This window comes from Phodopus roborovskii, unplaced genomic scaffold, assembly GCF_943737965.1.
Source record: "Phodopus roborovskii unplaced genomic scaffold, PHOROB, whole genome shotgun sequence".
Taxonomy (NCBI): Eukaryota; Metazoa; Chordata; class Mammalia; order Rodentia; family Cricetidae; genus Phodopus; species Phodopus roborovskii.
Genome location: NW_026126480.1, coordinates 48,443,877 through 48,468,675, shown reverse-complemented (window position 1 = coordinate 48,468,675; position 24,799 = coordinate 48,443,877). Strand labels below are relative to the sequence as shown.

The window sequence follows — 24,799 nt, the reverse complement described above, 5'->3', positions numbered from 1 at the left end:
GTTTGTTCTGTTCCCAGTAAGGGACTGAAAAAGTTTTTCTTTTTTAAGTTACTGGCAGAGGGAAGGAAGATTTTAAGTTTTATCAAGATGCTTCCCTGTGCTGTGTACATGATGCAGGTTCTTGGTTACAAAGAGCTTAAACTTGTCTAGTAAAAAGGCCACAACTTTTAACTTTTACAACAAAGTAACTTCATCTGCCTTTGAATTCTTTGCCTGCTTTTGAAATATTTAAGTGATTTTTTTAAAAATGTGAACTATGGTGTGTTTCTCAATTATCTGTGACCCCATATAATCACAAGCTTAACCTATTTTAATTAATTAATTAATCAATTAATTTTGAGACAGTGACTCACTGGGTAGCCATGGCTGGCCTGAAACTCAGCACATAGACCAGGCTAGTCTTGAACTCACAGAGATCTGACTGCCTCCTGAAAACTGGGATTAAAGGAGTGTGACACCAGGTCTGGCTGATATTTTTTTTTTTAAATAAATGTTCGAAAATAAAATCATAAAATTTTCTTTGTTGTGGATTTCCCCTGGCTTTTTTTTTCTCCAGACAGTCCCTGAAATATCACATCAAAAAACTAAAAACAAAAGACAGGTGGACAGTGGTGGTACAGGCCTTTTCTCCTAGTACTTGGGAAGCAGAGGCAGGTGGATCTCTATGAGTTCGAGGGCAGCCTGGTCTAGAGATCGAGTTCCAGGACAGGCTCCAAAGCTACACAGAGAAACTGTGTCTTAAAAAGCAAAACAAACAAACAAAATACAAAACAGACAAATCAAAAAGAGAGACATTAAATTAATTAGGCTGACTGGTTATTCAATTCAATGTGAACCACTGAGCAAAAGTCATATTTGACCTTCTTTGATTTGATGACTAGATGCTTTTTTGGTTGCTTGTTTTTGTTTTGTTTTTTGGTTTTTTGAGACAGGGTTTCTCTGTGGCTTTGGAGGCTATCCTGGAACTAGCTCTTTGTAGACCAGGCTGCTTTCCAACTCACAGAGATTCACCTCCCTCTGCCTCCCAAGTGCTGGGATTAAAGGCGTGTGCTGTTTTGTTTTGTTTTGTTTTGAGACAGGATCTGGCTATATCTCTCTGGCTGGCCTATAACTTGCTATGTAGAGCAGGCTGACCTCAAAGGCAGAAAGTTCTACCTGCCTTTGCCTCCTAAGTGCTGGAATCAAAGGTATGTGCCACCATACCAGCATCAAATTACCTACTTCTAAAAGTATAAAGGTGCCATGCCACAAACTTAGCAATGCAGACTGGGACCATATGAGCACAGGGACACAGTAATTTCATTAAGAAAGCTGGGGCCAAGGAGTAATTAAACACACTAGACCAAGGAAGGAGTATCATAGTCTCATCTGAACTCCATAAAAAAGAAGACAACTAACTTTGAGATGACAACAGCCCTACCCGTCATCTGACTATTCAGCATCGAGGAATCAAGAGAGCTCCTAAGTATTCCAGGGATTCAGCTCTTCACCCCCACCCTCTCCTGTGCTGATGGAGCCTACTTGAAGTGCCACCTGTTAATCCTCCTAGCCATCTGTCTGGATGTGGTCTTGCACCTTGCTTCTGTAGCTTGACTTGATCCCAAGACTCAGCTCAAACCTGTGGCTATGGGGCTTGTCTCTGTAGTGGTGTTCCCAACCAACTTCCAATGGGAGTTCACTATGTGACTCCACCCTTCTGCAGAGACCCTCTTCACATCCCTAGCAGCTTCCTGCTCCTGCCTCTCAGGGAGACTCACCAAAACTCCCCAAAAATCTACTGAAGCCTCTTTAACCCCTTGTGCCATCCTCTATAGTAATAGATACTAATAATATATATGAAGTATAATACATGACCCAAGAGTTAATATTAGTGATCAAGATTGGAATTTAAAGGCTGGTTTGATACTGAGTGGTGGTAGCACACACCTTTAATTCCAACACTCAGGAGGCAGAAGCAGGTGAATCTGAATGAGTTCGAGGCCAGCCCTGTCTACAAATTGAGTTCCAGGACAGCCAGGGCTACATGGAGAAACCCTATCTCAAAAAAACCAAGCAAGCAAGCAAGCAAGCAAGCAAGCAAGCAAGCAAGCAAGCAAGCAAAAAAGCTGTTTTGTTGACAGCCAGCTGTCAAGAGCCAAGTGTGGTGATGTGCAGAGGCAGGTGGATATCTGTGAGTTTGAGGCCATCCTGGTCTACATGAATTATTCCAGGCTAGCTAGGATTATACAGTGAGAACCATGTCTAGAGGGAGAGAGAAGAGAGAGATAAGACACATAGAGACAGAGAGCTACACAGATAAACACCACATACTACACAGAGAGAGAGAGAGAGAGAGAGAGAGAGAGAGAGAGAGAGAGAAGCAAGCAGAAAGACAGAGACAAATAGAGAGGGAAATAAGATTCATTTGGCAAATGACTGCAAATAAAACTGTCATAGCTTGTCAGTTTATTGCCAGTCAATACATTCTGACATTGTGGGAAAGCTACAAATATGTCTGTCTGTTTCTGGCATAGCACTTCCACAGTACATGCAATACCATCCATTCCCTTTTAGCATATCACCTCTCAAGCAGGACTCTGACTCTTGACAGACTCTTGACCCCCACAACTGTTCAGATGAGGAACAGTACTGCAGCAGACTGATTTGATGGTGAATGTGGCCTTATGGTAACTGGGAAGGTGGGGGGAGGTCCTGACCCCAGGGCTGGATATTTCTGGGCAAGACTCAAGTATGTGTATGGGATGGCATACTTTGTGGCTGTGAGATCTACACACTGTTCTCAGCCCCTTTTGGCCACTGGAGACATGGAGATATGGCAGTGGCTTGGGTGTGGCTAGTTTTCATCAGAGCTCATGTTGATGGTCATCAAGTGGATGGTGTTGAGGGGTGCTGGTGGGGTACTGGCTGGGCTGTCCTAGGCAATGTATTGGGAAGCAACCTTGACCTCCAATGTGTTTGAGTTTTTAAAGGCAAACCTGCAATTGTGATGTATACAGAAAAGTAGCTGTGGGCATCTGCAGCAAGAAAGCATTGGTTATAGAGAGATAGCAGTTCAGTGACCAGGCAGGTCTCATAGCCTTTAGTCGAGGATACATTATATAGGAATTAATGGCTGGCCCAGACCAGCTTACCCAAGATAGTTTTAGCACTTAACATATTCTTAGGAATACTTTCATGAGATGGTATAACTATGTTTGGTAACCCACTAACTGGGACTTGAGGAGGGATTCTCATTGTGATGGATCCATCCTTGCAAAGGGATTATCATCGGGAAGCTAGTCAACTTGAACCTCAATTCTTTATTATAACATAATTATACAGCCTCAGAGACTGTGCTGTAGCAATGAAAACCAGCAGAAGCAGGCAGGGGTGCCTGGAAAGCACGAGAGGAGAAAGCCAGCAGAGAGCAAGCAGATAGGTAAGCAAGCAAGGATGCATTTCTCTCTCTGCTCTTGAGTACAGACATGATGTCACTAGCTACTTGAGTTCCTGTCTTTACTTTTCTGAAATGATGGTGGTAACTAACTTGGAATTGTAAACAAATCCATCCCCCCCCAAGTTGCTTTTTGTGAGAGTGTTTGTCATAGTACCAGAATCGAGACTAGAATACCAACTCTTCAAAATTCGTTATGTGCTTTATACTTCAAGCACCTGGTGAGTACAACTCACCACACTCGAAAGGCTCATGGTCACAGAAACCACCTTGGGAAAGAGCCAAGAAGGTAGCTTCTTGGGACCCAGAAGTCCATGCTGATAGGGCAGGACAAGGGGGTCCCTGGTGGCCTTGCCATGCTGGGGACTATTGGTCTTGGGGCTTCTGAGAACACAGCAGGAGGGACAGATAGCCTAACCACTGCAGTGTGACAGAGGGCCTAGGGCCAGGGCCCAGGCTCAGGGGTGGGGACCATTGCAGAATCTTAGTTTCAGCTATTTAGGGGAAACTTAGCAGCACATTCACCACTTGCAAGCATTCACTTACCTCTCTCTGATCTGATTTCCCCATCTTTCCATGTGGGTGTGCTGAGGCAAGAAAAAAAAAAAAAAAAGATTGCAATTTCAGGAAGGCCTTGGCCAACTTGACATTGCACCTTCTGCAACCCCACCAGGTATGGTCCAGACACACCCCTCCCCCAAACTCCAAGTCTTTTCATAAAATGATGAAAGATGAGAAGAAAGGTGGGATCGCACTGCAAAGGATGCCATGTGCTTGGAATAAACTGTCCAGTCTCTCGGCACAGTTCCTCTTCAGCCTGTGGGCAGAGTTTTGGCCCGAAAGCATCATATTGCCCAGTGGCTCTGCAGCTCTCTCCAGCCCTAGTCCAAAGCAAGTGTCAGACAGTAAAAGGGCATGGATTTCTGCAGAGAAGGCTCCTACAGTGAAGACTAGCTTGGGGGCTCTGGGGATGGTACGGTAGAGGGCTATGGGGTCCTAGCTAGGAAAATGGCTGCTGTAGTTGTTGGCCTTAGCTGGGGAGACTTACAGGCTTGGATAAAGCAGAACTATAAAGAGGTTGTTGAGAAAGAAGGGGTCATATCCTACTTAGCCCATCCTGCAGCATCCGGACCTCACAATGCAAATGGCTATATAAAGTTCCCAGGACTTCACTGTCCACACAAACTTCAGACAGCCTTGAAACAAGAGCTTCCTTTAAGCACAAAACATGGTCAAGGAGGACAGCTCCAGATCCACTGTGATTAACATCAACAGCAACAATGTCCCAAAGGATTATATTACCTGGTCCACATTTAATACAGTGTTCATGAACAGCTGTTGCCTGGGTTTCATTGCCTATGTCTTCTCTGTGAAGGTGAGTGTCATTGTGATGGGAGTATTGGGACAGAAGATATGTGTGAGGCTGAGGCTCTTCCTGCCCAGAGGGTACCTGGGACATGTACAGCCTTGAGTTTGTGCATGTGTGTTTTATATCCTGTATGTACCTATGTCTGTGTATGTAGGTTGTGTATATATAGCATATACTGTGTGTCTTGGAGCTTCTCCTAGGCAGTCAAAGGGTGAGGCTGCCTAGGGACTCTGGGTAAGACGGTCTCCACTTACTGCTTGCTTTCTGAACTGCTCCCTCACCATTCAGAATGGGGCACCAGTCTGTCTTCATGTGGGGCTTACAGAAAACAGTACCATGGTGGAGTGAGCAGACAATGCTGGGCTGTGCTGGACAGTCTGAGTGTGTGAAAGGGAGGAAGTCCTTGACCTGAAGGAGGCGAATGCAGTGGATAGGAGGACAATGGGGGAACTGAGGCAGAGAACCTGGCTCTCAGATGACTTGCTCCAAGGCCACACTGATCATTTGGTCTCTTCTAGTCCAGGGACAGGAAGATGGTAGGTGATGTGACTGGGGCCCAAGACTATGCTACAACTGCCAAGCGACTGAACATCAGTGCTGTGATCGTCTCCGTCATCTCCTTCATCTTAATTATCATTGTGCTCAGCCAACAAAAATAGAGGATAGGTACTCAGGATGGACCTCCAAGAAGCATGTGCTCTTCCTATACAGGGTCAATGGATTAATTTCTCTCATACACTGTTTTCTTGGGAAATGTGTTATGTGTGCTCCACCATTCCAGCTGTCCCTTATCCTGGCTGGAGGCCCTGACCTGTGTCACTCTACTCTTCATGTAATTGTCAGCCTCATGAATCTGTTCACATTGGAGTCAATAAAGTGCACGTGGTGGCAATTGTGCTCTGACTTTGACTGGTCCTGTACTGCACTTACTCAGGGTTTCCCTGGTTTTCTTCCTGGCAGGGTGGGGATGGGGGGTGGAGAGTGGGGGTGAGGATGGGGTAGGTATAGTGCAGGGCATTCACAGCTAGGACGGGTTCTGGCCTCTTGCTGGAGACAGCAGCTGACACGCATCCTGCATAGGTCCTCTTTGACTTAGCAGGCATAAGCAGGCAGTAACTAAGCATTGCCTATCTCTGGCTCCATATACCCAGAACACTCAGGAAATGTGCAGAGCCATAAGCTAGGGAGTCCTCATTCCAGGGATAAAGGGCCAGCCCAGGGTCCTCCCATTTCAGGAGGAAAAAGCCTCAACCCAGACAAACGGTGTCCAGGATTTCTATGGTGGCCTCTGGCTTGGATTCTGAGCAGACTTTACACCACCTGTTGGATGCATTGACCCTTACTTTTTCTCACACTTCTCACAAGTCGGGAGTGGACAGCGGGAGTGGGGGGTGGGGTGGGGAGTAGGGGTGAACAGGAAGTCTTTGCTTCCGGGCACCACCTGCTGATGGAGCACACGATCATTCTGTGGGTCCTCTGATTTGGTCTTGCACCCTTTGCCATCCGTCTGTACTTGAAATTCACCTCTCCTCTTCCTGGATGTCCTTGGTGCCTGTGTTCCCACCTCATTTTGGGAACCCCAAGATTACAAGTCTTTGAAGCCCCTGGGTCTTTCTGTGTTGGTACTTGGGTTCTGGTCCTGGGTTCTGATCACCTTGTGGGGCTTGAGATGCCCTCTTCACCAAGGTCTAGGGTTCTGGAGCAGAATCACTCTCTTCACTGGGAGTTGAGCTTATCTCAGGAAGACAGGAACCCTAGTAGTAGTGAAGACAGAGGATCCCACTGGGAGAGCCGCTGTCATACTGAGGACAGTGAGTGACTCAGCCACTCTTAGGGAGAAATCAAGGCCTGTTCAGTTTGCACCAGCCAAGGAAAAAGTGTCTGAGAAGGACCCAGTGTGACATCTCCACTAAAACTCATGGCCTTGGGCCTTCAGAGTGCTCAACCTCAGATCCAGGTCATGACTGAATGAAGGTAGAGACTTCAGGACAAGAAATGTAGTCCCTATGGCCACCCTTCAGGCCTCCCTAAGCCTGTATATGAGCAATGCTTGGGCAACTATCCCAAGGGCATGGAAACCTCGGGCATGTTAGATATTGTTGGGCACAGGAGCCAGGTCGTGATCTCCAGGCTGAGCACCATTCTAATCACTTGTCTCAAGTGGAATATATGGGTCTGGATATGGCTAGTGTTCACTACAACCCTCCAGTGAAGCCACAGTGGGGCTGCTCACCATGGAGAGTCCCCATGCTCACTTCCCACTCACCAAATGTGCAATCGGAGCAGAAGCAATAGGAGTTGTTATAACTTCCCATTGTGCTGGTGACCTGCAGGGCAGGGTAGAGTGGTTAGCTTGGTGGGGAGACTCCAAGTTGCTCCTTACCCAAAGCCAAAGAATAAACAAAGCAATGTCTCATCCTGAGAAGACAGCAGAGAAACCCCAGCCCCCCCAGCCTATACTGAACAGTGGTGGTGGTGCTGGTGCTGGTCCCACCCATTTTCCTCACCCACGTGGCAGCTACAGGACAGAGGGTCTCTGGTAGGAGACAATGGGCTCCTGCAGACCCACCAATAGGAGTCCAGTTGGAGATCAGTTCCACGTAGAGGGTTCTGTGGGTCTGAAGTGTACGGGAACACAAAACCAGGAAATGTGGCCTCTCAATTCCATCTCTACTGAAGGACACTGGCCAGACCTATTCCTGGTGAGCAGAGTCAGGACAGAACCTGATGGATTAAGTGTCAACAATTGTGTATCATGTCAGAGATGGATCTTTCAAGACCGAGCAAAAGGCTGGCCGTGGCCCTTGGTTTTCCAGCTGTGTTTGTCAATCCCTGTCTCTCTGATGACCTCTGGGGCAGCAAAGGTTGCCCATGGGACAAAATGAAAAAGATGGAAAAATCCAAAGATGGCTTCTCAAAGACTGTGCCACATGGGAAAGAACAAGACAGACAAGAAGAGGCCTATATCCAGCCCACTTGGGGTGGGAGAGGGGGCATGAAGACACTGATTGATGGGGGGGGGCACATGAAGATATTGAACAAGCATGCAGGACTGGGTATAGCTCCCCACCTCTGTGGACAGGGAAATGGCCTCGATATGACAAGGCCCTCATAGCTCACCAAAGCCACCAGGAGAGAGGAAATAGTGACTGAGGATGGCAGAGAAGTGGCCACAAAGTTAGAGATAACCATTAACTTTTATATAGTCTCTGTCATGACTGGAAAAACATCTGGGAGCAAATGTATTTGACTTCAGGAATATTGTGAGACCATAGTAAACAGAGCTATGGTTGAAAATTAAATATTTTTGACTAAAAAAAAGTTATATTGCTAGGTGATAGTGGCACACACCTTTAATCCCAGCACTCGGGAGGCAGAGGCAGGTGGATCTCTGTGAGTTTGAGGCCACCCTGGTCTACAGATGGATTTCCAGGACAGGCTCCAAAGCTACATAGAGAAAGCCTGTCTTAAAAAAACCAGTAAACAAACAAACGAATAAATAAATAAAGGTTATACCAAAATCCAACAGGACAACACTTGATATCATTTACAACTTCAGGGGTTAGTCATATTATTTCATCTCCCACAAGGCTGAAAGGCGACAGGAGAGTAAACTGCTGGCCATCAGTTCAAACCTTCCCCTCATGGATGTGTGAGGAGTAGTGTGATGGAGGCCTTGTTGGAGAATTTTTCCACAGGACACAATAGTACCGGCACTCTCAGGCTCCAGTCTTAGTCTCTGTTCCCAGACCAAAACCCCACTCTGTATATGGTGTCCCAGGAGCCTCTGTGAAGGAGTAGGTGAGTACATGGATATCACACTACTTATTCCAACAGGCAGGACCCTGTTAGGGAAGGTGATTAAGCTAGCTCCAGGCAACAGGGTTGTAAAAGAGTGACTGTAGAATTGCTGCTACTCCTGTGAGGAGCTCAAGGAAGGAATGAAATTACTAGAATCTGAAAACCGAAGGAACCACAAACCCCAAGACTCAGAGCTCGAGGAAGGGCAGGTGCTGCAGGGCACCTGGAAGCAGGGCTGGTAGCTTGGTCCTTATGGTGCCACCAAGATAGAAAGCAGATACAGTCCTAACAGGAGAGGCCAGGCCAGGCCTCCCTGCTGTCACCAAGGGTAGCAAACTAATCACTCAGCATGATCAGGAGTGGCTTTCGGTGCCATAGCTCTCACCCCACCATGTACTTGAGGAGGCTTTTCTGACAATGAAGGTCCTTAGTGGCCGTTCCACTAGCACTAAAGAATTATGCTAGGGCTGGAGCAAAAAGGGAGTTGGAGTAGTACAAATATGCCAGCCCTGGACCATGAGGTCATAGCCATGTGACCCGGGATCATTCAGCCCTAACACCAAAGTCCAGTACTGAACACACTTAGGGCAGTAGGTCTCTGTAAAAGGAGACACAGACAGGTATAGTTTGCCCCAACCTCTACCTGCAACAAAGCCAGTAGAACTGGCTTCCATAGTAGGTGCAGTGGGCTCGGTGGGCACCTACAATTGCTGGGAGATGGAGGGTTCTGTGGGGCCTGGCTGGGATCTTTGTCAGGGACAGAGAGGTTCTGCAGCTGTTACCCTGAGCTTGGTAGACTCTAGGACCCCTCACTCATAAACAGTGAAGTTTAGGTCCTGGGACAAGTCCTGACTTGGGTTCCCAGACAGGAAGTTCCCCTGATTCACAGTCCTTCCTGACATCCTGCCCTGGAGTAATTTGATCCACAGGACGTTTAGATCCACGCCCCTCAGGACTCAGCCAATTCTCATTAAGCCAAAATTCAGGAAAAGGAAACTTCTGAGAAACTGAAACTGCTGGAGAAAAGGCGACTCAGCAGAGCTCTTCATCCTTTACCCCTCACTTCTGGTTTTGCTCAGCACCATGAACACTTCTCAGGCCTTCTTGACTACTGCCAATGGGGGGCAGCCCCCAAACTACGAAAGAATCAAGGAAGAATATGAGGTGGCTGAGCTGGGGGGATCCCATGGCTCAACCTCTGTCAGAACCACCGTGATCAACATGCCCAGAGAGGTTGCTGTGCCTGACCATGTGGTCTGGTCCCTGTTCAACACACTCTTCTTGAACTTCTGCTGCCTGGGTTTCATCGCCTATGCCTACTCTGTGAAGGTGAGTGAGGTGGAGCTGGGAGTGTAAGGTGTGTGGGAGCCTGAATCTCATGTACCCAGATGGCACCTGGGGGCAGGAGGTGTGAGGGGTCCTTTGTTTAAAATGTTTGTATGCATTCTACTTCTGTCTGTCTGTGTGTGTGTGTGTGTGTGTGTGTGTGTGTGTGTGTGTGTGTGTGTGTGCTGGCTTAAAGACTCTCTAAGACAAATATGGGGTGAGGCTGCCTGGGGATCCTGGAGTCAAGACTGTCCCAGTGTAGACTAGAAGAATACCTAGAGTGTCCCCTTCACCTTACACACTGGGATGCTATTCATGGGGAATAGCACTCCATGGTGGGGTGAGCAAGCAGCAAGTCCTAGGGCCTCCTGCATAGTCACAGTACATAAAATGTTCTTGACCTAAGTGGGAGAGATGCAGTCCACAGGGAGTATGATGAGAAAACTGTCCATGCATTTGCCCATCAGCTCCATGGCCATTGACCATTTGCTCTGCTCCAGTCTAGGGACAGGAAGATGGTGGGTGATGTGACTGGAGCCCAGGCCTACGCCTCCACTGCCAAGTGCCTCAACATCAGTGCCCTGGTCCTCAGCATCCTCATGGTTGTCATTACCATCATTGCCGTCCTCTCCATTGTTTTTTCTGCTGGCCGTCTTTACACTTAATAGAAAATCTGGCTTTTGGTCCTGACATGTGCTGCCACCATCCACCATCCACAGCTGCCTTCCTCTTTGCTCCTTTACGCCTCCCTATATACAGATACAATACTTACACATCTGTCCATTGTGGATTCAATAAAGTACACATGATAGCTTCTGTGCTTTGACTGGTCGTATTCAGCTGGCCCCTCAATCTTCCTTTCTCTGGGGTGGGTAGATTGGTTAGTCTCAATTTGGCAGGTATCTGGCCATTTGCTGGTCAAAGTCCTGGATGGTATTTGGATGCTCCAGACAGGGAGAGCTTGAACTTCATCCAGCCCTGGCTCCATATTCCTATGGCACCCAGCCCAGTTCAGAAGTGGAGGACCACCAGGCCAGGGCCCTTTCCTTTCAGGAAGAAGAAAACTGACACAGACAAGATGTGTTCCATTGATGCTCTCTTGGTGTATCCTGGGCTTAGCCAGCCCAGTATTTGCTGGATGTTGTGATGGGAACCTGGTGTCCCCTGCTGGTTCCATAGCAGTGTTGCAGTTCGTTCTACCGCTTGGAGTCTGGACCGACCCTGAACATGGTTCACAGGTTCACACTCTCTGCCCTGGTGCCGGACAGACTGCGGAGCGACCACGTGACTCTCCCCCCACACTCCCCATCTCGGTAAGGATGAGTTCTGAATCGCCCCTCCTCTGACAGAATATGCACGATTCACTTCTAGGTTCCAGGTGGCCCTTGTACCCATGTTTCCATTTCACTCAGGTGCACTGGTTTTATGAATCTCCTGGGGGTAGATGCTGTCCCTTGTTAGTGCTGGGGTCCAACATGTGTCCCATAGGTGCCTTTCCAAGGGTACTTTATTTTGGGTTCCCAGAGGCAAGCACCTTAAGAGTTGCTGAGTCTTTTTCCCTGTATCTATGGACTCTGCCTGTCCTGTCCTCCTGTTCCTAGCCTCCTAAATTGCTGTGGTGGGTTTCAATGTAGCCACAGCACCTAGGGCAGCAGTCTGAGTGCCTTGGTGCGAGGGCGCTGTAATGGTTGCAACCAGGAGTGGAAGTGGGTGAGGACACTTCTGCAAGTTATTATAAAGGGCTTCTCGTTCAGGGTGGCAGAGACCCCACAGCAGGTCAGGACCCCAACTTGCCCTGACAGAGCTGACCTGCCCAGCAGGGAATTTAACCACCAAAGGGGGAGCAAAAGAAGTGTGCCCTTTCCAAAATGCAGCAAGGAAAGTGCAGCGGGACTGTTTACTTCAACCTCACAGGATGTCTGGCTCACTGAGAGCGCGGACTGAGAGTGCGTGTGGAAAGAAAGTTTGGGACTAGCTCTGAGGTGTGGGAGATGACAAGGCTCCTCTGCGATGGGTGGGGACGGTGGGTGGGAGGGGGAGGGGGACAACTGAACCCTCCCCCCCCCAGCAGTTTCGGTTTCCTAGCAGGCATTTCTATAAAGGGATCTTGTCTTACTGGGGATTGGCTGGGTACAGAGGAAGCAGGCTAGAGATGGATAATTAGGAGGACTCAGGAGGGAGGAAGCCCACCCTGGAGCTGGTTTGTCAGTCTTCACTGACTGAGAGTCAAGAAACTTGATGAAAACTGGCTACATGACTGTCTTAATACTTTTTTTTTTTGAGACAGGGTTTCTCTGTGTAGCCCTGGCTGTCTTGGAACTCACTCTGTAGACCTGGCTGGCCTCGAACTCCTTGAATTCAGGGTTAGGTGTAGGAATTAAGACCTCAGCTAAGAATTCACTCCCCATCCTGTTGCCCTCAGGGCAGGCAACTGTAACCACTGGAAAACAGGAGTTCTAATGCAAACTGCTCATGCTCTTTTGGCTCCCACAGCCCTGAAAGGCCCTAACCTAACCGTCCTTGGAACCTGAGATGACTAACCACCTCCTCCGCTTCCCCCTCCTCCATCTGGTGCTGGGACATATAAGCTAGCCCCTGGAGTAAAGGAGGATATATAATAAAGAGCATTCTTAATATCAAGCAAGAGACCAGTGTTATTAACCTCAACACCCTCAGCAGTTTCTCGGGCTTCTACAGCAGCACAGACACCACACACACAGATCTTCCTGCCTCTGCCTCTGGGATTAAAGGTGTGGGCCACCACTGACTGGTCCAAGATAACTCTTATAAAATAAGACTGTAACCTGTAAGCCAAATAAACCCTTTCCTCCCTGTGGAGGTTTGAATGAGATCCCTTACCCCCACCTTGAGTACTTGGTATCCAGTCGGTAGAACTGTTTGGGAAGGACTGGAAGGTGTGGCCTTGTTGGGTGAGGTGTGTCACAGGGTGTGTGGGGGTGGGCTTTGAAAGTCCACATCATGTTCTGTCTCTCTCTCTGCTCCATGTTTGTGAGTTGTGAGATGAGCCCTCAACTACTGCTCCTATGCCATGCCTGCCTGCTTGACTGCTGCCATGTTCCTTGCCGTGATGGTCATGGACTCTAACCATCTGGGACTGTGAGCTCCAAACTAAACACTTTCTTTTGTAAGTTGCCTTGGCCATAGAGTCATATCCCAGCAATAAGAAAGTAACTAAGACACATCCCAAGTTGCTTTGGGTCACGTTTATCTCAACAACAGAAAACCAAACTAGGACACCTCCCACCCCCACCCCTGACCAAACACACAAACCTGTGAAGCCTGTGGAAGAATGGCCACACAGGGAACTCCATGTCTGTCCCGGAAGGAGCAATGAGGGAGCTCAGTGATGGCCAGAACAAACAAAGTTCCTTTGCGGTGAAGGACACAACAAATCATTTGCCACTTTAACCTGTTCAGTAACTTCCCGTGGACCCAAAATTCCAAATTTCACTGCACAGCAGGATGGATGAAGGAGAGGTTGAGAGAACATGACTGCAGGTCCTCCTGTTCTGATGTACCACCACCCTGACCACCAGAAACCCTAGAGTGGGATCATCTACGCTTTCTGGCATCAGCCTGAGCACTGTCCCCACTTCCAGCCCAGGGGTGACATCCTGGAGGGGTCATCAGTTTGCTTCTGAAATCCTGAGGGTGGAAGGCAGGGACAAGAGACAGAATCCACGTTGTTTTGATGTTGTTTTCTTGGCATCTGCTTGAGTCAGTCTTACCTCAAGAATATGACATCTACCTCATAAATATTCATAAAACATTTAAATTCACAATGTTGAATTTGCTGGGCTATCTGCCCACCCTATCCCTTCCCTCTCATTCTCTCTCTCTCCCTCTCATCCTGTCTCTCTCTCTTGTTTTTTCAAGACAGGGTTTCTCTGTGTAGCTTTGGAGTCTGTCCTGGCACTCACTCTGTAGACCAGGTTGGCCTTGAACTCACAGAGATCCACCTGCCTCTGCCTCCCAAGTACTGGGAATAAAGGCGTGTGTGCCACCACCGCCCAGCCTTATCAATCTCTCTTGGAGTGCATGCTTTAATTTGTTTTGTTAAGTAAACTTCTGCTTAAATTCGGACTCTTCCCTAAAAGAAGAAAAGAAAAACCTCCTAAGAGCTGAGTGATCCCTTAATACTTTGTTGCCGTGGTCCAGATGACCTTTTGTCTGCACCTGACCAGCTGTCTTCACCCTCTCCTGGAGCTTGGAACGGATCTGTACTTCCCCCCTGCATCTTCTATGTCTTGCCTGTCTTGGAAGCGGACCAAGCATTTCTCTTCTGGTTGCTCTCTGTTGCAGAGCCCCTGTTCTTTCCTCACCCTGAAACCCTCCTTTACCACTTCCTTTCCTCTGTGGGTACTTCTGACTCCTGGGTAATCTCTGCTGTCACCCAGAAGTGCCATTTCACTTCTTCCTTTGATTGGAGGCAAGGAGCTGAGGATTGCCAACACCTCTCTTCGTTGGCTTCCTCTTTTTTTTTTTTTTTTTTTTTTTTTTTTTTTTTGCCTAGAAACCCTGTGGGACTGAGTTCTCTCCAGTTTGACCAGGAGGGAAAACTTCCAGTTGCTAAAGGAAATTTGAAGAGATCCCAATCTGCCTTGCTTACTATACATACTTACCACTAGTGATACTAACAAGGACTTCGAGATTATCATTCTTGATCGTCTACAGGACTCAAGATAATGTGCCTATCGCAAATATCTCTTGTTCTTCTGTGGAATGAAGAGATCACTTTTCATCATTTGATGTGTATTCTGCTTCCGGGTGACTCCAGCCCCAGATGGAATTGATTTCCCTCATCCCATTTTACCTTTCACAATTCAACATTTGAGTTCCAGAAAATGTAAAGCCTGTAGCACCATTTGTCATGTGTAGGCTCCTATCTAGTAGGATGAATTTTTGTGTGTTTATGGGGGAGGCATGTATGTGTATATACATGTATGGATGTGTATGGGAACATGTATACTGGTGTACATTCACATGTATGCACAAGCATGTGGTTGTCAGAGGTAGACATGGAGTGGTTTCCTCTATAGTTCTCCACCTTATATGTTGAGTCAGGGTCTCTTGTTTGAACTTAGAGCTCACTGATTTGGTTAGGCTAGCTAAGCCATCTTGGTCAGGATCACCCATATATGCCTCCCAAGCATTATTATTACAGGAGGGTTGTTGTACTCACCCAGCATTTCCATGAGTGCTGAGAAGCCAAACTCCAGTCCTCAGGCTGGAGCAGCAAGCACTTTGTCCTCTGAGGCAGGTGCCCAGTTCCCAACATACCTTTCTTTCTTCTTCTTTGTTTGTTTGTTTGTTTGTTTGTTTGTTTTTTGAGACAGTGTAGCTCTGTATAACAGCCCTGGCTGTCCTGGAACTCACTTTATAGAGCAGGCTGGCCTTGAACTTACAGAGATCCTCTTGCCTCTGCCTCCCAAGTGCTGAGATCAAAGTCAAGTGCTACCACTTTGACGGTAGGAAGATGCTTTTACCTGAGGCAGTCACTGGGTACCTGGAGCCGAAAGGATACCTATCCCCTAGATTCTTGGTTGCTTTTCTTTTTAGATGGAGAATCAGATACCTGTCTAGATGACCTGTGCTGTTGGCAAGTCTGCTTTACCACATATATAACTGTCACTAGTCAAATTCTGTGGGTGAATGATATTAAATATAACTAAGTCTTATAACAAAATGGGGATCTAGACCAGGCAATGGTGGTCTTGCCTTTGATTCCAGCAGAAGCAGGTGGATTTCTGTGAGTTCCAGGCCCACCTGGTATACAGATTGAGTTCCAGGCCAGGCTCCAAAGTTACAGATAAACCCTGTCTCTGAAAACTAATAACTAACTAACTAAATAAATAAGTAAAGAAAGGAAGGAAGGAAGGGAATGGGAACCTCTGCACCATCTGGCCGCATAGCTCCTTGCTCATGTGTGACCATTCCTCATACAAAGACTCTGAGTTCAGAATGCCATCACTGGACCCGATGGCTCAGCAGGGTGTCTGTTGTTCATACTGTATTGCCCCTCCTCTTTTTCTTTTAATTTTGAAAAATTGTATGTGCATGTATTTGTATACTGATATTTAAAATACAGTGGGAAGGAGTCACCCATACAATAGGGCTCACGTGGAGGGTTTCTTTATTGGGGGGTAAGGGACAGGAAAGTGGGGAGTAGAGGGGGAGATGGGTGGTGGAGGAGAGAGATAGAAGTAGAGAGAGAGATGGACGGCAGGACCCCACCTTTTAAAGGGAGTGTAGCAGTAGCTACATAGCTGATGACATTGTCAGGACCCTGAGCAGGTCAGAGTACTGCCTGAGTACTGGCAAGCTCATCCAGAAGAGGGCGCAGATTCCCTTGAAATGGGTATTACAAATGGTTATCAGCCAAGCAGGCAGCTAAAAGAGTCAGTGCTCTTAACCACTTCACTCTAGTAACTTTTTTTTTTTTAAGTCCAAGCACAAATAATGTCTTCCTATGATCTGCAACAAGCCAGAACCTTATAGTCTGGCAATGGGTGGATGAGTAACCTTAATTTATTACTATCTGTTGTAACTCCAATTAACTTCTCTTTGTATGTTGATCAATCTGTTTATGTTGCTGTTTTATAATATTAAGGAAGGAAATGAAATGGGAAGGAATCAGTAAGTAGAAGAGAGAAATAGAAATAAGGGTGAAAGTATGAGGCTTTTAGCTCTTTTGGTGAGAGAGACAAAAAGAATATTTTATATGGGAAAGGATTTTTGTAAAATAAGATTATTTTTCTAAGATAAAATGACTGGTCATAAAGCTTGGTGGCAAGTACCTTTATGGCTGAGCCATCTCACCCACCATCCATGTTGTGAAAAGGAATCACCACATACAATGCTATTACTAGCTTAGCACCTACATGCTGTTAATGTTTTGTTTGTTCCCAACCCAGATGCTCCTGGAGGGGGAACAAGGTTGAAACCAACAGAAACTAACCTGCCTCCACAGCTTAAGAAACGCCTCTACTCAAGAATGCACAGAACCTGGGAAGAATGCAAGGCACGAGGAAGGAAACACAGGCCTCACCAGCCTTAAATGTGTCTGACCTTGTGGCCTTTCACCTTTTCTGTGAGACGGAAGACAGACTTTTTATTTTTTAAAAATTTTATCTGTATGGGTGTTTCTCCTGCATGTATGCCTGTACACCTCTTGTGTGTCTGGTGCCTAGGGAGGTCATAAGAGGGTGTTGGGTCCCCTGGAACTGGAGTTACAGATGATTGTGAGCCCCCGTGTGGATTCAGAAAATAAAATATCAGCTTCTGGAAGAGCAGCCAGCCAGTCCTCTTTGTTATGATAAAGCTCTAGGGGGACGTTGCCTGGGGGACTTTGGCAGATTCCATGGGTGACCTAAGGGGGGAGCACATGACACAAACATGCCAGGCAGACAGAGTTTAAGTGAGAAGTTTCAGTAGAAAGGGGAGGGAGGGGGAAGGAAAGAGAAAAGAGGTAAAGAGAGACAGAGACAGAAGAGAGAGGACAGAAGAGAAGAGGTAGACAGGAAAAGTCCTGTCTGCCCCAGAGGACCAACGGAAAGAGAGTGGGCAGAGTGCTGGAAAAAAGTGTAGGTGGGCAGGCATCTGTCTTTTGAAGGGGTCCTGTGCACCTGTGTGCAGACTACACAATCATGGAACCCTGGGCTGACCAGGGTACTGCCCGAGTGCATTCTGCCAGGTGATGGGCAGGCCAGCATAATGCCTGAATCCTCACACTCTTAACTACTGGGAGATCTCTCCAGTTCTGGAAAACAGATCCCAAACTCGTGTCTTCTCAGATTGTTGGCTCTCTGAAGGAGCAGTTGTAAAAATTCAGTGCCAGCTGGGCACTTGTGCCGCACACCTTTAATACCAGCACTTGGGAGGCAGAGAGTTCAAGGACAGCCTGGTCTACAGAGTGAGTTCCAGGAATGCTAGGGCTACACAGAGAAACCCTATCTTGAAAAAACAAACAAACAAACAAACAAAAAAATCCCCCCAAACAAACAAATTCGATTTCAGTCTCTGTCATTGGCATCAGCAACCTACAGGCAAAAGCAGACTCTACCTTCCGGTCATGTAACCTGTTATAATATAAGACAAGTCTCTCTCTGCCCCTTCTTTTACAATGAGTCCTTGCTTTCTTGCTCTCATCCCTAATGGCCAGAACATTCCTCCCTGCGAGGCCTGCAGCTTTTTCCTCTTGCTGCCAGTTTTCCTAGTTACTGAGTGGTTATGGCCGTAGTTAGCCTGCCTTACCTTTGTAGTTAAATCACTTATTATTTTTTTTCAATACATGCCTTTATTGTACTTTAGAAGCAGCCACTCTTAAGTATGATATTAGCGCATACAATGAGGTTAGTATTTAGATATTGGTAGGAGAATAGGTTAACTTGATCAAAACATTTTTCATTTTGGTTCACTGCATTTTCTGCAACAGCATTTTACAAAGCAGTGCGTGCTAGTTAAAAGTAATGTGCCCATGAGAGTATTACATTAACCTTTTATCTCATTTTCCCCTCATCTGGAGGCAATCATCAGTAAGCATTATACATATTACAATGAAGAATGTGTATAAACAAAAGGTCTACAGAAGAGAGAAAGAAACTGAAATCCATCTGAACTAAAAGCCTTCTTAAATTTTTACAAAAGTCTTGCACAGATTCGTTCTGGATTAAGTCTGTGTCACTGTCTAGAAGAGCACATGACCAGCAATGAAAGCCACTAACAAAGATAAGAAAAACCTGACCTGTTCATCAATATCATTTAAGCATCTACTTACTTAGGTGGTTGACTGTAGCATTTATTTAATTCTTTCTTTTTTTTTATTTAATTTATTATTTTACAAGTCGATCCCAGTTCCCTTTCCCTCCCTCCCTCCCTCTCTCCCTTTTACCCTCTCTGCCCTCTCGCATGCACCCTGACCACCCTCCCCTCCCATCCCCCCACCCCAATTCCATATGTAGGGCAATGCCATCCAGGTGGGGTCATGTAGATCTGACAGGTCATTTGAAATAGGGACTAGGGCTTCTCTCCTGTCTCTAGGTTAAGGCAGTTATCCCTCCATCGAGGATGTGTCCTCAAGGTCATTTTGTGCACCAGGGATACATCCTGGCTCTACTGTCTGAGGTCCCTTAGACTGCTCAGTCCTTCTGGCTGAGACCCATATTCAGGGGGGCCTGAGTCAGTCCCATGCTGGATTCCCAGCTATCAGTCTGGGGGCCCGTTAGCTCCTCCTTGTTCAGGTCAGCTGTCTCTATGTGTTTCTGCAACCTGGTCTTGTCTTCTCCGTCTGCATCTGGATTCTAGTTCTACTCAGTGTTTATGTATGGGTGTTTGCTTCTGTTTCCAACAGGTATTAGATGAGGGCTCCATGGATAAGTTAGTTGTTGATCTCACTATCCGGGAAGGGCATTTATGGTAGCCTTTCCAAGGATTAAATCACTTATTTTAAACTCTGTTTGTCTTCAGTCCCATCTCCTTAAATGCCTCATCACATTGGTTTCTTCCAGAATCCAACAAATTCAAATGGTTGCACAACAAAAGTGCTGTTGTCACTTATACTGTTTTCATTTATATTCTACATATGAGTCAAGTATTTAGACCTCAGAAATTAGAATAAGAATACTGGCCTCCTTCTCTGAGACTTGAACCTGAAACATTACACCCTCTACTATACTTGCCCCTGTAAGCTACTGAAGCCTTGCTTCTGTTTCGTTTCTCTTTGTGTCTTTGGCCATGGCTCACTTACGGTACGTCTTTTGACTCCAGGCCTTACAAGTTCAAATAATAATGGCTTTGGGATGTCAGCTGCTGCTTGATATAATCATAGCAGAGCAGGACATAGGTTTGGTTTTGTGCATGCACTGGTTCCCATCAGATCCTGGTGTGCTGTTATGTGTACTGTGGGACAGTTCTCTTTCCAAGGCCGGTTTCGCTGTCTCCATCACAACCCTGAGGGTGGAATTTTAACTGACGGCTAGCAGCTCCCCTCATTCTTTCAGCCATGTGTGAAGTAAATGGAAAATCCCAAGATGTAAATAACCGTTTGTGCTGCAATGTGATTGCATCATGGTTTAGAAACCAATTGCTTTTGTTTTGTGTATTATTTTTAATAGTTAACAAAATTTAATTTCAACCACAGCTTTGTTCTAAAGTCCTTGCTTCCTGGCTGGTGGAAACTGAATAGGCCTTGATTTCTCCCTAGGGTTCAGTCTGGCTGAGCCACTCACTCGCCTACAGAATGACAACAGCTTTCCTTCTTCACTGTGATTGGGGTCTCTCTAAGACACACCCGTGTCTCCAAGCATTGATTGGAGTGACATTTGTCATTCCAGACTAGGATAGGCTTTGGGACTCACATATTTTTCCTTAGAGCACAGGACTGGAATCCTTGCACCAACACTGGGAGAAAAAGCCACCTGGGGCTTCCAGAAGACTGCAAACTCGGAGCTCCTCAAGTGAAATGGGAAACCGGGCACTGCTACCTGGAATGAGAGAGATGAGTTCCCAGCACTGAATGTTGGCCAGGGGACCAGCTGAAACCATGGGACACTACTGCCCTTTGCAGGGAATCTAGAGAAGGGCCCATCCCATGGTCGCCAACCGCCGCCAGGGAACGCCCGAGCGCAGAGCCTCTGCCCTGTTGATTGAGTGTCCTTCACCTATAGCTGCCCCTAAACACAGCAGACTGGCAGGAACAGAAATAAAACTCGAGTAAGGCTGAGGTAGGTGGGTGGTCATAGAAAGGGAGGAGGTCGCCTAACTCCTATCTCATCATCCATTGGATTCAGGGAACTGGGATCCTCATTTAGGGCCACCATGGAATTCCGGACAAAGTTTGTCAGCATAGAAGAGTTCTTTTTATCTTGGAGGACAAGGACCAGTGGTTAGTCCCCAAGACTGAGGACTGTCTGCGACAGGATCTGCACTCTTTATGGGTGCCATGGTGGAATGGGTTAATTGGCTTAGTTCTACCCTGCCCGAAGAGGCCAAATATTTGAAAGGAAACCTCCACCCAGGATGCTGTTAACCATGGCCCACAACACGGAGCCAGAAACCCGTCAAATTGGAGAAATCCTGCTCCCTTGTCTGGGCCACAGCCATTTCCTGTTCCCGGACTGGAGGAAAACCGATGGTGAGGGGCCCAGAAGCCAGGGAGCTGAGAACCAGGTGTTTCAATTCAGTTCCCCATTATCCATTGCCCACTGCAATCTCCCTCGGTTAGGCCAGGGGCCCCTTTCCCCTTTCACATACTTGCTGTGCAGAAGCTCCCAGCACTCTTAACCCTCTGGGTTACTGATTCCTCTGACTCCCTGGGTACTTTTCAGATCTACTGTGTCCAGTAAGGAGAATAGCTCTGGGCTGGGGTTAGGGACAATTTGGTCCCAAGGACAGCCAGCTAACTCACCAAGTGTCTGCCCAGGAGTCTTCAAGTCATTACCCCCCCCCAACTCCACAGTGCACACAGTAGACAGAAACACAAGCTGTCACACATCCAGAAACACAAGGTCCCTCACTCCATAGGTACCATGTGGGCAGGTGAGTCCTCAGGGTCACACACACCGCAGACTCTTGCTCTCTCCCTTCTACCACATTTAACCTCCAGGGAACAGACATAGGCAACAAAATCTGGGCAGCAGAGCATCGTGAAGAGTGTGTCAAACAGGGACCAGACCAGGTAGCCAGGCAGAGACCTCACTGGGCATGGTGATGGTGGTGGTTATCATGGCAGTAGAGCCATGGGGTCCCCTGAGCATGGCCACTTCATGCCATTGTGCACTCCTGGTTTGGGGGGGCACAGGTGTTGTGATCTAGGACAGGGCAGGAAGTGGGGTGCTGGTGAGAGGTCTGGAGGCCAGCAGGGCAGTCGATCACCCTTTCTGCAGTGCTTTTCACTTCTCAGAAGGGGCTTTGTAAGTCAGTGAATTTTCTAGAACCCAAGGTGTTAGGAATAAAGCATGCGGGGGACCTTGGTGGATTCCATGGCAGGTGAGGGACAAAAATGCCAAGCAGACAGAGCTTAAGTGAGAAGTTTTATTAGAAAGGAAGGGATGGGGGGGAGGGAAAAGAGGTACTGTCTGACCCAGGGGAAGAGCAGGAAAGACAGCGAAGTGGGCAGGGTCTTTCTTTTAAAGAACCAGGGTACATAGACCTGCCATAGGCAGGTAGGTGAGAGACTGGGCCAGGTTTGTCTGGATTACAACACAAGGAGAGAACAAATCAGAGTTTTAAATTACAACCGTAGGTGTGTGCCAAGGAAGATCATCCCCACAAAGGTTCTTTTCAACCTGCCTCCCATAGCCACGAGGTAGAAGTTTGAGGAGCTAGATGACAGCATGTGGTGATTTATCATTCATGATTTAATAAAGCTTGCCTGAGGGGTCAGAAAGCAAAGCCGTAGAGGCCAGGCAGTGGTGGCACACACCTCTAATCCCGGGATTCAGGAGACAGGAAGACAGATCTCTACTAGTTCAAGGCTACACTGAACTACACGAAATTGACCCAGTCCTAAAGAGAAATAGCTCACATAAAGGTGATCTCAACATTCGGGATCACGCACCTTTAATGCCAGGGTTTGAGAGATATAAAAGAAAGAAGCAAAGTTGAAAGGGTGAAAATACAGCTTAACTCTCTAATGACCACTAAAAGTTAGAAATTTAGAAAAAGTCCATCAGCATGTATTTAAAAATCACCCTAGCTGCATGCAAAGCTCAGGAAAAAAGAAAAACACATGAAATAACTTGATCACGATGACTGGTTTCTGGATATTATTATTATTATTATTATTATTATTATTATTATTCATAATCACCTAGTTTCTGAAGAATGTTGTTATCCACAACAGTCTGGGAACTGTTATGGGTCGTCTTGTCCACAAAGAAAATTAATAACTAAAAAGATGGGACTCATAGTGTAAGAATGGAAAAATACAGCCTAACTCTCCAATGACCACAGGAAGCTAGAAGTTTAAACCTTAAATTCCAGACCCTGCCCTCAGCCAGTAAATAGGCAAAAGGTCACATTCTTTGCAGTTTACGGCAGGACCTGTAAGTACGTGAGCTTTGTCACCCCACCCAGGACCCTAGCAAAGGCGGACCTCCGGGGCTATAGAAAACTGATTGGTCTATAAAGCACGGGCTTGGATGGTTTAAATTGATTGGTCTGCACTGTGTGGGCTCTGGATGCTATGAGATGATTGGTTTACGATGCTCTGGCTTTGTAATCCTATACAAACTATCTTACTTTTGCCCTCGTGGTCCTTAGTCCTCCGGCCCTGTGTGCCGCAGAGCATGGAGCATGGACCCTCAAGCCCCGACTCAGGAAAGGCACCCCCCCCTCCCGAAATCACTCACGAGAAGTGGTCTTGATGTAAAAGCATGAGGTCTTTTATATTTCAAGTGCACTGGGGTCCACAGTTATGCGCCTCAGAGGGATGACCTGAGTCAGATGTCTCTTGAATCCTAAAAGAGAACCATGAACTTTGTGTTTAATGTGCTTTGTTGGATGCTTAAATTTAACTAACAATTCGGGTCTGAACCACAGCTAGAATGTGTTCAACATCAGCAATGAAATGAATCAGTACAAGGGCTCCTGTCTTGTGGATGGGTGAACCGTGATGTTTAAGGGAATGGACTCCTCAGGCCAGGTCAGGAGGGAGGAGGGCCACACATGGAGGCAAAACTGCAGACGGCATTTACTCTGCAGTCAGAGTGTCCTAGTAGCCTCTGAAACCTTAACTAAGTTTCATGTGTTCAAAACAATCTCACAGAAATGTCTGCGGTGTTCTCAACACTTTATTGATACTCACGTTGGCATCCCAGTTACTGCCAGGTCTCTCTCAAAGGACAGTCATACCAGGGCAGCTAGGTGCCTACAGTCTCCAACAGAGGTGAAGAAAGCCCTTAGAGAACAGCACACTGGCCTGGTGTCAATCTGTGGGCAATTTTGATTTGGTCATTTATATTTGACTGTGGTATGAATACTGAACTAATTTGCATTTTCGTCTAGAAAAAGGAATAGTTTTCTTTCTTTTCGTTTTTTGTTTTGTTTTGTTTTTTCAAGATAGGGTTTCTCTGTGTAACAGCGGTAGTTGTCCTGAAAATTGGTTTTGTAAACCAGGCTGTCTTTGAACTACCTACCTCCTGAAGTGCAGGGATTGAAGGCCAGAGGAAAGCAGGGGTGTGGTGGGGGGAAGCATCTCATGCAAAAAACAAAACAAAACAAACAAACAAACAAAAAACAAAACTACAGCCAGTATTGCATGAATTTTAGTGCAAAATTCTTATCAAATTGAATCGAATAGCACGCTCGAACAATGACCCTGGGTGTCCCCAGGAGCACATGTGCTTGGAGCCAGAATTGAGCTCTCTGTAACCTTAGAGTCTTTCTCTCAAACCGTTATTGCCTTCCCTTTTAGGAGAGTGGTGGTGATTTTCTTAAGTATTTCTTCTGAGTGAGCATGTTGGATCCCCTGGAACTGGAGTTACAGACAGGTGTGAGCTGGGTGCTGGGAATTGAACCTGGGTTCTCTGGAAGAACTGAGCCATCTCTTCATCCCCCCTTTAAATTAGTAATTAATACATTAATTATTCATTAAAGTTTTTATGGTCCTATGACATTGGCTGGAAGCATTTCCTTCTTTGATTTCGGGTTCCGGCAATTTAGTGTCCTGTTTTCTGTGTTTGCCAGTGTGGTTGATCTTTTTAGAATCAGCTGTTGCTTTCTGTTCTCTAGAATTCCTAATAGATTTCCACATCCAACTCCATGTTCACCTGAGCCTGTGTATTTCCAGGTCCTATGGGCTGTCTAAAGTGTTTGCATGTCTTTTCTGCCTCCTCATGTTTTTGTGTTGA

At 46.7% G+C, this 24,799-nt stretch overlaps 2 protein-coding genes across 2 annotated transcripts; both read left to right on the top strand.

Annotated features, from left to right (window-relative positions):
* The first annotated feature begins 4,609 nt into the window (after window positions 1-4,609).
* On the top strand, window positions 4,610-5,705 carry LOC127228526 (interferon-induced transmembrane protein 2). Its single transcript, XM_051193333.1, has 2 exons — window positions 4,610-4,808; window positions 5,321-5,705. The coding sequence occupies exons 1-2, from the start codon at window positions 4,662-4,664 to the stop codon at window positions 5,459-5,461; spliced, it is 288 nt and encodes a 95-aa protein (XP_051049290.1). The 5' UTR covers window positions 4,610-4,661; the 3' UTR covers window positions 5,462-5,705.
* Window positions 5,706-9,666: 3,961 nt separating this feature from the next.
* LOC127228525 (interferon-induced transmembrane protein 3) lies at window positions 9,667-10,745 on the top strand. The gene is made up of 2 exons (XM_051193332.1): window positions 9,667-9,932; window positions 10,430-10,745. Exons 1-2 carry the CDS (start codon window positions 9,687-9,689, stop codon window positions 10,592-10,594), a joined length of 411 nt encoding a protein of 136 aa, XP_051049289.1. The 5' UTR covers window positions 9,667-9,686; the 3' UTR covers window positions 10,595-10,745.
* Window positions 10,746-24,799: the final 14,054 nt, after the last annotated feature.

What these genes read in the sequence shown, in the direction of transcription:
- LOC127228526 (XM_051193333.1), top strand. Translation starts at nt 4,662, where the DNA reads ATGGTCAAGGAGGACAGCTCCAGATCCACTGTGATTAACATCAACAGC. An exon ending in CCTATGTCTTCTCTGTGAAG is followed by an intron (nt 4,809 to 5,320) that starts GTGAGTGTCATT and finishes GGTCTCTTCTAG; the next exon opens with TCCAGGGACAGGAAGATGGT.
- LOC127228525 (XM_051193332.1), top strand. Translation starts at nt 9,687, where the DNA reads ATGAACACTTCTCAGGCCTTCTTGACTACTGCCAATGGGGGGCAGCCC. An exon ending in CCTATGCCTACTCTGTGAAG is followed by an intron (nt 9,933 to 10,429) that starts GTGAGTGAGGTG and finishes GCTCTGCTCCAG; the next exon opens with TCTAGGGACAGGAAGATGGT.